We start from the raw sequence: 11,230 nt of genomic DNA on the forward strand, positions 1-11,230 counted from the left end.
GTGAATTTTTTTTAAATTTATTGTTATTATTATTATTACTTACTATTATGATTACTAGTTAATTATTTACTTATTATTTTTTTTACTGTTGATATTTTGTATGTTGTTGTTTTTGTGTTTTTACCTTAAACTGTTTTTATTATTTATCATTATTATCATTATTTATTTTTATTATTATTTTTACTGTTACCATTATTTTTTTGAAATGAAATAAACTTGACTCAAATAACAATAATAATAAAAAAGAAATAATAATACATAAATAAATTAAAAAATACCTAAATACACATCGTACACTGGCTAGTTTCCAGCGAAAAAATTAATTAAAAAAGTAAAGAATTAATGATTTATGGTTCAAACTTTCTGAAATTATTTATCAACAATCACATTTAATTTTCACGTGATGAACCTCAGAGCCCCAGAGTGATGTTGCTCTTCAGACAGAGCGAGGTTGAAGCTGAAAATGAGCAAAGTCACGGTCGTGTTTGTTTAACCAAATTCGGGTTTAACCGTCTCTGAGCTCCTCACTGACTCTTGATATTTAAACGTTTTTTTGTTCTCGTGTGTTTTCAGGTGATTGTCGCCCTGCTCAACAAGTTCACTGTCGCAGACAACCCGGCGAAATACGCCCTGTACAAACGCTACCGCCGGGAGGAGCAGGGTGAGACTGTGTGTGTGTGTCTGTCTGTCTGTGTCTGTGTGTGTGTGTGTGTGTCTGTGTCTCTGTCTGTGTATGTGTGTGTGTGTTTGTGTGTGTGTGTGTGTGTGTGTGTGTGTGTGTGTGAGAGAGAGAGAGAGAGTATTCCCATGGAGCTGTTGATAGTGGGGAGAGCTCAACAGCAGAGTGAGGCATTCAGAAACACACACACACACACACACACACACACACACGCGCACACAGATCGTCGACACCATGTCAGCTCCGAAGCAACTGAGACCGAGCTCGGCATGAGTGGCATGAAACACACTGTCTCCTGCTCTCTCTCTCTCTCTCTCTCTCTCTCTCTCTGTCTCTCTCTCTCTCTCACACACACACACACACACACACACACACACACACACACACACAGAGTATATATAAACACACACTCTCTCTGTGGATGAGCAGCTGTTGCAGGGCAGCTGGGTTTCAAATATTATCTTCACCGCCTCCAACAAAGGAGAAAAATTGACTTTAAGAGCCTTAAACGATAAAACAAGACTGTGATCTGATTCAGTTTCTGTTTTTATGTGTCGCGTCAAGTCTGTGAAACATTTTTCCCCCAAACCTTTTTTTAGGGATTTTGAGTTTTCCCCCTCAGTCAAAGGGTTCGTGTCACTGGCGTCTCATGAGCTCCTGGTTTAGTTTTAACCTCGTTACTGCAGACGTGCAGAGAGACGCTAATAAAAACACAGCGTCTAGACTGACAGACTGACAACAGATGGACGGAAACTTCACATGAACTCACATACAAACTTCTTAGACAACAGATTTCACTTAAAACTGCGGTGCAGAAAAGTAAAAACGTCTCTGACCTTCAAGATAAACCTGGCTGACTCCAGTTGAGGTCGGACGTCTGCCTGAGAGAAAATGTTTGTTTTCAGATCAGCTTCGCTCTCGTAAAATAACACTTAAATTCATACAAAAACCAAAACGTCTAATGTAAAAACAAGCAGGGCTGCAACTAACAATCATGTTTCACTGCTGCTTAGTCTGTCCATTATTCTCTCAGTCTATAAAATGTCAGAAATTGGTGGAAGATTTCAATCGTTGGGCCTCATGCAGCAAAATTCTCTTAAATTTCTCTTTTTTCTCGTAATTTTCTGCTAAGAGAAAAATGTTTTTGAAGCCCTAAAATGTAATAATCCAGCCATTATAATTACTCTAAAACCTAATCTAGATTTGATTAAACTATATTCATGTATTTTTTAAATATAAAACTTGTTTTTTCTTGTGTTGGACAATTTGTGGACTGTGAAAGACAGATGTTATTTTCTTATTTTGGTAAGAGAGCTCTTGACCCCTGTAATATTTTCTCTCAACTTACAGAAAGAAAGAAAGTAAAATTACGAAAACACTGATGTACCCAAAAAATTAATGGGTACTAACAAAATAAGAAAAAATCCTGGATATGAGCAAAAATAAGAGAAATGTGTTTGTATATCATTTCTTGCATGAGGCCCAATGTTTCCCAAAGCCAGAGACGATGTCCTCAAATGTCTCATTTTGTCCACAACTTAAAAATATTCAGTTTACAGTCACAGAGGATAAAATAAACCAGAAACTATTCACATTTAGAAGCTCAAAACTGAGAATTTAGACCTTTTTTTGTCTTAAAAAAATACTCAAACCAGTGACTGATTTTACTAATTGCTTTTTTAATCTGAGGCCACTTTATATGAACATGTATATCAGTCACAAAGGTTATTTTTATAAGCATTTGACACATTTTCTTTATTCAAATTGGATATATTTTGTTTTATTTTTTTATACAAGTGTTATATGTACTTATTTAATTTCCAGTGAGTTTCCTCGTTCAAAAGGGTTTTTTTGTTTTTTTTAAATAATCTGGATAATACTGTATCATGTGTTTATAGATTATTTTGGGCTGTATCTGCAGAGTGAAGAGACACTGGGATTATTTAGAAAGGAGGGGAGACGTTGAACTGAGCCAGTTGTATTGCAGAACTTTGTAGATGCTCATATCTGTATCACACTCTCTCATTAACTAATTCAAAGCTCCTCTCCAAAAATCCTGACGTTCAAAAAGACAATCGGCCAATAATGCCGTTACAGAATAACGTTTGTGGTGAGTGTCCGCTCTGAAAGTGCAGTGCTGTTGGTCTGTTTGCTCTGACTTCATCTCACATCTCTCTCACTCTCTGTCTTTGTAAATTACTGTGGTCGTTAATGTGCCGCACCCATCCTTTCATCCCGTGCCATGCCTGTTCTCACACACACACACACACACACACACACACACACACACACACACACACACACACACACACACACTGCAAAAAGCAACTGCAGCGACCGCAGTGCTGCCTGCATCCATGTGTTTTAAGGGACCGCACATACTTTACTGCCTAAATTAATCTGTGTGTGTGTGTGTGTGTGTGTGTGTGTGTGTGTGTGTTTTCTGCAGTGTATGTGTGTAAGCTGGCGGATGGCGAGCAGCCGTTGTTTCTTCGTCTGGTGGCGGGACCCGACGCCGACACGCTCAGCTTCGTACTGAGGGAACAACAGACCGGAGAAGTCATGGTAACGCCTCAGCTCCTCTCTGTCTGAGACAGTTTTCGGCTGAATGTTGGTTCTCGTATTCGCTCTTTCTGCTCCTCACCGCCTCGTCCTCACCTCGTCCTCACCTCGTCCTCACCTCGTCCTCACCTCGTCCTCGACCCTCCTCTTCTTTCTCCTCCTTCTCGTCGTCCTTTCATTGTTTCCTCATTTTGCTCCTTCTCTGCTCGTTTTTATTGAAAGATTGAGAAACAGAAGAAAGTTTAATCAGGATAAAATAGAAATGCTGGGTCACAATGACGAGATAAAAACTAGTCTTAGACTAGATGTACATCAGTGATGCTCAACTCACATCCAACAGCTCAAGTCTGGCCAGACACCCCCGGCAGAGGACACAGCTGAGACACTAATGTCCTAAAATCAGAGGAATGTCCTAAAATTCTAGAAATGTCCTAAAATCCTAGAAACTTCCAGAATTCCTAAAAATTTCCTAAAATCCTCAAAACATCTTAAAATCCTAGAAAACTTCTTAAATTCTTGAAATGTTCTAAAATTCTAGAAACATCCTAAAATCTTTGAAATGTCCTAAAATCCTACAAATAAAATCCTAGAAATGTCCTAAAATCCTAGAAACTTTCTAAAATCTGAGAAACGTCCAAAATTCCTAAAAATGTCCTAAAACCCAAAAGAAACAAACTGAACTCTCATCTTTTCTGTATAAATAAAGTTTTTTTGTGTTTCCAGTGGGATGCGTTCACCATCCCCGAGCTGCGTAACTTCCTGCGGATCCTCGACAAGGAGGAGGAGGAGCAGAGGGAGGCGGTGACCCGCCGATACGCGGCGTACCGCCACAGACTGCAGGAGGCGCTGAGGGAGCTGCGAGGACCCCCTTAGAGGATTCGCCTCCACCGAACAGGACTGCTGCCGCCTGCAGGGACGGAGGAGTTTATTTTTTCTGCTTCAGATCAGAAAAATGGTGTAAATGTAGACGAGGAGAGGGACGCAGAGTGAGAGGACGGGACACGGACGCCTGGAGGACGGGATGATAGAGACAGAAAGAGGGATGATGTGAGGAAGAAAACAAACGGAGAGACGGCGAGCGAAGGATGAACGGACAAAATCCGGACGCTGGAGTTTGATTCGATCCGGACTGAAGACGTCAAACTGCTGCCTGCTCACGCCAAAGATTCGCCTCGCTGTGCCATATTCACTCGTTCATCCTCCCTCCGCCTCTCCGTCCATCCTTCGCTCCTCCTCCGTCTTCTCTCACTCTGTCCTGCTGTCCCTTTTTATCCTTTTAAACTTGTGAAAGACTCGAGGCCATATGTTGAGTTTTATTTAATTTTGTTTGTTTTAAAGGTCTGTACATATTCTTTTTTTCTTAATTTATATGGGTGAAGCTTTTTATTGTTTTATTTTATTTTCCTTAAAGCAAACAAGCAAGTCTTATTTTAGTTTATTGTACAGAGGCGGAGCACCGATTTGGTTTTTGACACAGACACGGAGGATACTGCTTCTAAAAATGACACGACAGGAATACCAGATAATTTAGGAAAAATCATGGAAAAGTCTTTACAGGTGTTTTGCTTGAATTAGTTGAGAAATATTTCTGAAGTGAGTCGCCCGCTTACAGGTATGGAGTCTCAAGTGTGCCAAATGAAATATTTTGTGTTTTTAATTATCTTTTTTTTAATATATATATATATATATATATATATATATATATATATATATATAAAAAAATAAATTTTTTTTTTTTCTTTTAATAGAACGTAAAGATGGCAAAATGAACGAAAAAATAACACGTTAACAAGTTTTTAGGCTCAACACGTAAAAACTATTAGAAATTAATTCATTGAATTTGGGCCATTTTCTTGCCTCCAGTAAAATAAAAAAAAATCTTCACATTTAATTAATTTTATTTTATCTTAAAATGAAATAAAATTGGTAATCAGAAAAAGGCCCTTAAAAACATTTTCATATCCTATTTACTAAAACTTCTCTGATGAATTCTTTGCTGTAATATTGATCGTATTGATTTTATTAGTAGACACGAGTAAAAACCAAACAAAAAAATGAAAAATTAATAGACGTATGAATTTGCAAATTTTCTTGAGAATGATTTTATTATTAGTATTTCCATGATTTATAGCTGCCATCATATTCTGCATATCATCAAAGAAAAAAAGAAGCAAAGCAAATTTGACAATCCACGTAAAACTTATTTCCGTCTTTATTTTATAGGGTTTTTTTCTTTTACGTGTACAAGATAGATATATTAGTAATTTCATTTACATTTAACTTTTTGTTTATTAATGCAAATTTTATTGCAAATATCATTAAACAATAATGTTTTTTTTATACTATTAAACTTCATAAATGCATGTTATTATTATTGTTATTGGCACACTTCAGACTCCATAGACAGTTGGCCTGAAACTAAATGATGTAGACGAGAATTTAATTTTATTTTTTATTTTTTTAAAGGTGAAATTTCAGAAACTGCTGACACATCGTGAAAGAGGGAAGGTTTCTACTGAAAGACTAAAATATAATTGAAGCTTGTGAGCGCGGGGGGAGATTTGGTTTTTGGTTGTACAGATTGTTTTCTGTTGGCGAGTGAACGGACTAATGTAGTTTGGATAGAGCCCTGACCTTTGACCCCGTCTGGTCTGAGGAGGGACGGGTGACTGATTTCTGGAAGTAGACTGAACAGTTTAGAGGAAGTAGAAGAGAAACATTAGACGAAAGTGAGAGCGAAAAATCACGACATGGAAACGAATGTCATAAAATCCGTGTGACCTTGAGGGAAGACGACGGGAGTTTTCCTTCAAAGTAAAAGTCAGCGTGACGTTTTACGGTTCGTTAATGAACGCTCCTGAAACCCACGACGGAGAGAAAAGGAGGCCTGTGAGCGCCGAACGCTGCACAGGAAAATGGCTGCATTGTGCTGCTCTCCTGCGCGTCTCTCTGCAGACGTTCATTAAAAAAAAGCCTGTTTTTTGTGCTGTTATCTCACCTTAATTGGCTTGAACGAGAAAAAGTAATTACCCCAAAATTTGCAAGAAATTAGTAAAAAAAAATACAAGAAATTTCCCTGATAAATTGCTTTTTAAAATTAATTTTAAAAAAGAACAAAAAGGAAAGTTTTTTTTTAAAAAAGCAAATGCCCTGGTGAAAGCTTTTTTAAAAAAATAAAATAATTCTGTTATCTTTTTTCAAATATATAACTATGAAAAAAAAACAACAAAAAAACACCAACAATAAACCAGAATCAAACTAAATGGAAAAACTTGCTCAAAAATGTTATAGATTAAATTAAATATAGAGTTGAGATACTTTAAAAAGTATTTTGAAACTCATTTTCTAAATCCACTAATTTCTTGCAGTTTATGGAACATTTCTCATCAAGGTGCTCAGTGCCTTTTTTTCCATCATTTCAAAAGAAATTGCACCAGTTTGCTCCGAGTTCAGAGGTTTAAATACTCGTGAAAGGCGCCTGAAAGCAGCACAATGAAAGTTTGAAAGGGTTAAAATGTGCAGCCTTGAGCTCCTTTTCAAACGGGGTTTCAGATATTTTTACGGTGGATAAAAAGGAGGAAAAATTAAAGACAGAAACAAGGAAAGAAAGTAATGATTAAGGATGGAAAGATAGAAAATTAACGAAAGATATGCATCAGCAAGTGCAAAAGAAGGGACAAAAATTTAGACATTTTTGTGCAGTGAGGGTTCATAAAAGATTTTACAAGTAAATATTTGCCTTAAATATATTAAATATATATGCAATGACATATTTAGTAAATGCAATGTATTGTTTCTGGCTTAGACCAAAGAGGCTGTTTTTTTATATAGTTTTATGTAAGTTTTACTTTTTAAATCAGCAGTTTCTCAAAGATTTATGGAAAAAACAGACAAGCAAGTCAAGAAAAAACAAAGACAATCATTTGGAGGAACAAAATTACAAATCAGATGATTGAAATCTTCTAAAACTAATTAAAAAATACATAAGATGCTTCTTTGTTTGAGCAGCAGGTACTGAATGAAGTCACACTGACTGACTGTTGTACAATAACGCCACCTAGTGGACAAATACTGCGACTATTCTCTCATTTCTGTGTCAAACTATCTTTTTTTTTAAATAATAACCAAAGATATTTTTGTGGTGTTGCCTGGAGCAAAATATATATATTAGAGGCCTCTTCCCACTGGAGGGAAAACATATATAGTTCAGAGTTTTATTTAAAGGGGTTTTAAGCCTCGTTTATTCTGCTATCAAACACTGGGTTCATTTTATGGAGGCAAAAAAGGGTCAGAAGGATTTGAATTTTCAAAGTAACTGAATGCTTAATTAAGACCTTTTAAAGGGGACATTTTACAAATGTATACATCACGTTTAATTTATACATCAATGACATAGTTTGTACGACTCTGGAGGTGGCTTTTTGGGGGTATTGAGGAGACAGGGAGGGTCTAATGAAAATGACTTTTCATTGCATTATGGGAATTGTAGGATCAGGTGTATTTAGAGCTTAACTTGTACTGCAGACTAAAATGCAGGACTTTTCAGCTTCTGTTTAAAAAACTTTAAATCTTTCTTTAATAAGTGCCCAGACTTTTTGGAAGTGAAATACTAAATAATGTCAGATTATATACTTAATTCAGGCATTTAAATGCAACTAAATGAAATATTTACCTTTTTTTTCTGTTTTTATTATAAAAATATATATTTTTGTGGTTTAAATTTCCCTTTTGGAATTTTCCAAATAGTAATTTCAAGTTGTGAAACTATACATGCTATAAATGCTTGAAATATAACGAGATTTAATCAAATAATTCACAAAAATTAAGTATTCAGTTCCTTTTAAATCTCAAACTATGTTGGCCTTTTTTTGCTTCCATATATTAGAATTTAAAATGATACGAAAGTCTACATGGAAACGAATCTTAAAGCCATGTTGTCGTTGTTGTTGTTGTTTGTGTGTCTGATAAACAACTTTAGCTGTTAAAACACATCATTAGTAGACGAGTCGTATCAGTAAATTTTGGGCACTTTAACTTTGAATTCAGGGAAGACGGGTTTTTTTGTTTTTATTTTTTTTTCCGCCATCACACTCTGTACTCTAACATTTAACACACTATAATCTTATTTTGAAAGATCTCGTTAAGCTCCACTCATGAATTTATGTTTTTATTTTTTTCTTTTATTTTTTTTTAACAAATGGAAGTACAGCGTGACAGAAGATTATTTTAAGCTCATTTTATTATTATTATTTTTTGGTCTCAACGAGCTTCCGTACACTTTGTGTTAGCCGTAGACTGTGAATCTCGCATGTGTTCGTCTCTTTTTACACACACACACACACACACACACACACACACACACACACACACACACACACACACACTCTGCTGGGCTTTTCAACATTAAAGCATGCGTTATCGTAGATGAAACTAGAGATAAGACGGCATTTGGAAATTATTTTTTTGGAGTGAAAATGGATGAAAATCCTGTTTTCTCAAATGCAGTCAGATCTGCTGGTGATATAAATTATTCTTTTATCTCTAACGAAAAGCTTTCAGACCAGTAAAGTGTTATGAGCGAAGAGTTGATATGTGCTGATGTACTCAGAGATCTCGTTTTAAGGCTGTTTAATCCAAACTAGAGTTGCAAACTTTGAGCTTTAAGGATCATTTTTGACCTTTAGGAGTAGCAGTTTGACAAAGAAAAATTCCAAATATTCATTTTATCATTTCTAGTTTATCTCCTTTTGTCGTGTTTCACCATTTAATGCTGATTATTTGCTCAATAAACCGTCTGAGCAAAGGTTAACCGCTGATTGAGGCCATGAGATGTGGCTGAAAAAAACAAAACAGATCTTAGTATTTTTTATCATTTCTTGTATCTTTTCTCTTTTGTTTCAGCAAATTGATAAAAACAAAAAAAATGGAAAAAAAGGAAAATAAGCAACTTGGTACGAAATGTTCATTAATTGAAAAAAATGGGTATATTTAGAAAATTATTTTTTAAAAAGCTAGAGAAAATGAAAAAAATCAATGCTAGGGAACGATTTGCTCAAATAATTTGGTCAATCTTTAACAAAACTATTTTCATGAATCGAACCTAATCAATATAAACATTTTGACACATCAGCATTATTTGGTGTAAAAAGCAGCTGGATTTAGACTCGATAGAAGAATACTTATTTATTTTGTTGTGGTTTTAAAAATCGCACATTTTTATAATTTTAAAAAGTCTTAGCTGCTTAATTGTTGGCGTAAATTTGTGGCAGCTGTTCTGGAGCTTTTGTTTATTTTGCATGATCTTCATCAGCACACTTTTAAAAGTTCAAATTTCCTATTTTTTCCGAGCGCTTTTGAAGTATTTTTTTCCTCATGTTGGCTGAAAAGTTTTGAAATTAATCTTGATGTTGAAAAATTGAAAAAACAAACTCCTGACGTGACTGAAAGCTCCAGAACAGCCACTAAATGGTCCCTGTTTTCTGAACAGCTCCTGAATTAAACCTGAGCTCGCAGCTTAAATTTCTCAGCAGTTTTTCGGCTCTTAAGATCTTTTAGTTTTGTGTCTCTTTGCGTCGAGTTTGAACTCCAGAAACTGTTAAATGCCAAAGATCTGTGTGTCGCTCTTTTTGCCATTTATTTTTATTTTCCTCCCATTATGCTGTTTGTTTTTTTGTTGAGAACAGATCAGGTTTTTCTCACACGGCGAGCTCCTCGGAAACACAAACTGTTTTACACTCGATGAAAAAGACGGTCGAAAGTTTTCACATCTGAGCTGCAAAATCCAAAAACACTCGTGTTCAAGAGTCGAAGAAACGACGAAAAGAAAATGATTCATGAAGAAAAATCTCATTAAACATTAATAAATCTCATATTTAAACTCGCCAATCTGAACTCGTAAGACTAAAGTCAATTAAAGTCATATTTTGCAAGATTTTGTTGAATTTTGGGCTCGGCTCTGAAAGCTGGGACGTCAGCGGTGCCTTTTCTGACAGTAAAAATCGGCCTGCGGGAGCGACGGACGCTTTCGTCACGAGTCGCGTTTCGGCTCTCAGCATTTCGACGGCTCACTGAGGCAGGTTCATTTTTGTCGGTATCTTTTGGTTTCTCTTTGAATCGTTACCAAACGTGGCCTTTTCCTTCACAGGAGGCGGGCTGCTTCTATTAAAGGTGAAATTAAAAACAAAAAGTGTTCAGTGTTTTTTATTTTATTTAATTAATCACTGCCTCTCAGCCGTTTCATCCCGCAGAAACATTTTGCCGTTGATTTAAAACACTGTAAATGGGATTGTTTTAATATATTTAATAAGAAGTAATTAATTAGTCCGTTAATTTATCATTCAATTGAAAGAAAAAAGTATTTCTTATTACTTGCTTATTTACAAAAATGGATTTAAAAAAAATCAATGCATTGAGCCTCTCTTATAATAATCTGTATCTATATCTATATCTGTATCTAAACAATAATATTTTTACATTTTTTTTAATGAATGAACAGATCTAAAACATTTACTATGTTTATAGATAAACTTGAGAAAATATCAATTATTTCAATAGATTGAGATTTTTAGATTTTTTTCTTTGTACGCACAAGTTAACTCTCTTTTCCCAACAAGATAATTAACTTATTAATTCATTTACTTGTTGAGTGAAATCATAAAAGGTACAACCGCTGGTGAAATTGAATTGAACACAATATTCAAACAGTTCGGTATTATTGTCTTACAGTTGTTTTGCTGGCAGTATTTTGTCCCTCCTTCAGTATTTTGTCCCTCCTGCAGTATTTTGACAGTATTTTGTCCCTCCTGCAGTATTTTGTCCCTCCTGCAGTATTTTGGCAGGTTTTTTTTTTTGGAGGAGCAGGCGGCACCTCCTCCTCTTGTCCTCTGTTTGACCCTGACTCTGATGACCCTCCCTGCTGTCTCACAGACAAACTCTAAACTTTGACATCCGTCAAACTACAGGGAGTCACCGCGCAGTCCGGCCTTCAAA

At 35.7% G+C, this 11,230-nt stretch overlaps 1 protein-coding gene across 1 annotated transcript in view; it reads left to right on the top strand.

Annotated features, from left to right (window-relative positions):
- The window catches only part of rassf3 (Ras association domain family member 3), a 74,378-nt gene extending 63,951 nt beyond the window's left edge, over positions 1 to 10,427 (top strand). Inside the window, exons 5-7 of the mRNA XM_088072595.1 lie at positions 574 to 661; positions 3,129 to 3,244; positions 3,965 to 10,427. Of these exons, the coding sequence (XP_087928721.1) occupies positions 574 to 661; positions 3,129 to 3,244; positions 3,965 to 4,114 (354 nt within the window). The 3' untranslated portion in view covers positions 4,115 to 10,427. The remainder of the gene's footprint in view (positions 1 to 573; positions 662 to 3,128; positions 3,245 to 3,964) is intronic.
- The last annotated feature ends 803 nt before the right edge of the window (positions 10,428 to 11,230 follow it).

Source organism: Plectropomus leopardus, chromosome 22 (assembly GCF_026936395.1).
Source record: "Plectropomus leopardus strain MGB_pleo_1.0 chromosome 22, ASM2693639v1, whole genome shotgun sequence".
In the NCBI taxonomy this organism is placed as follows: domain Eukaryota; kingdom Metazoa; phylum Chordata; class Actinopteri; order Perciformes; family Serranidae; genus Plectropomus; species Plectropomus leopardus.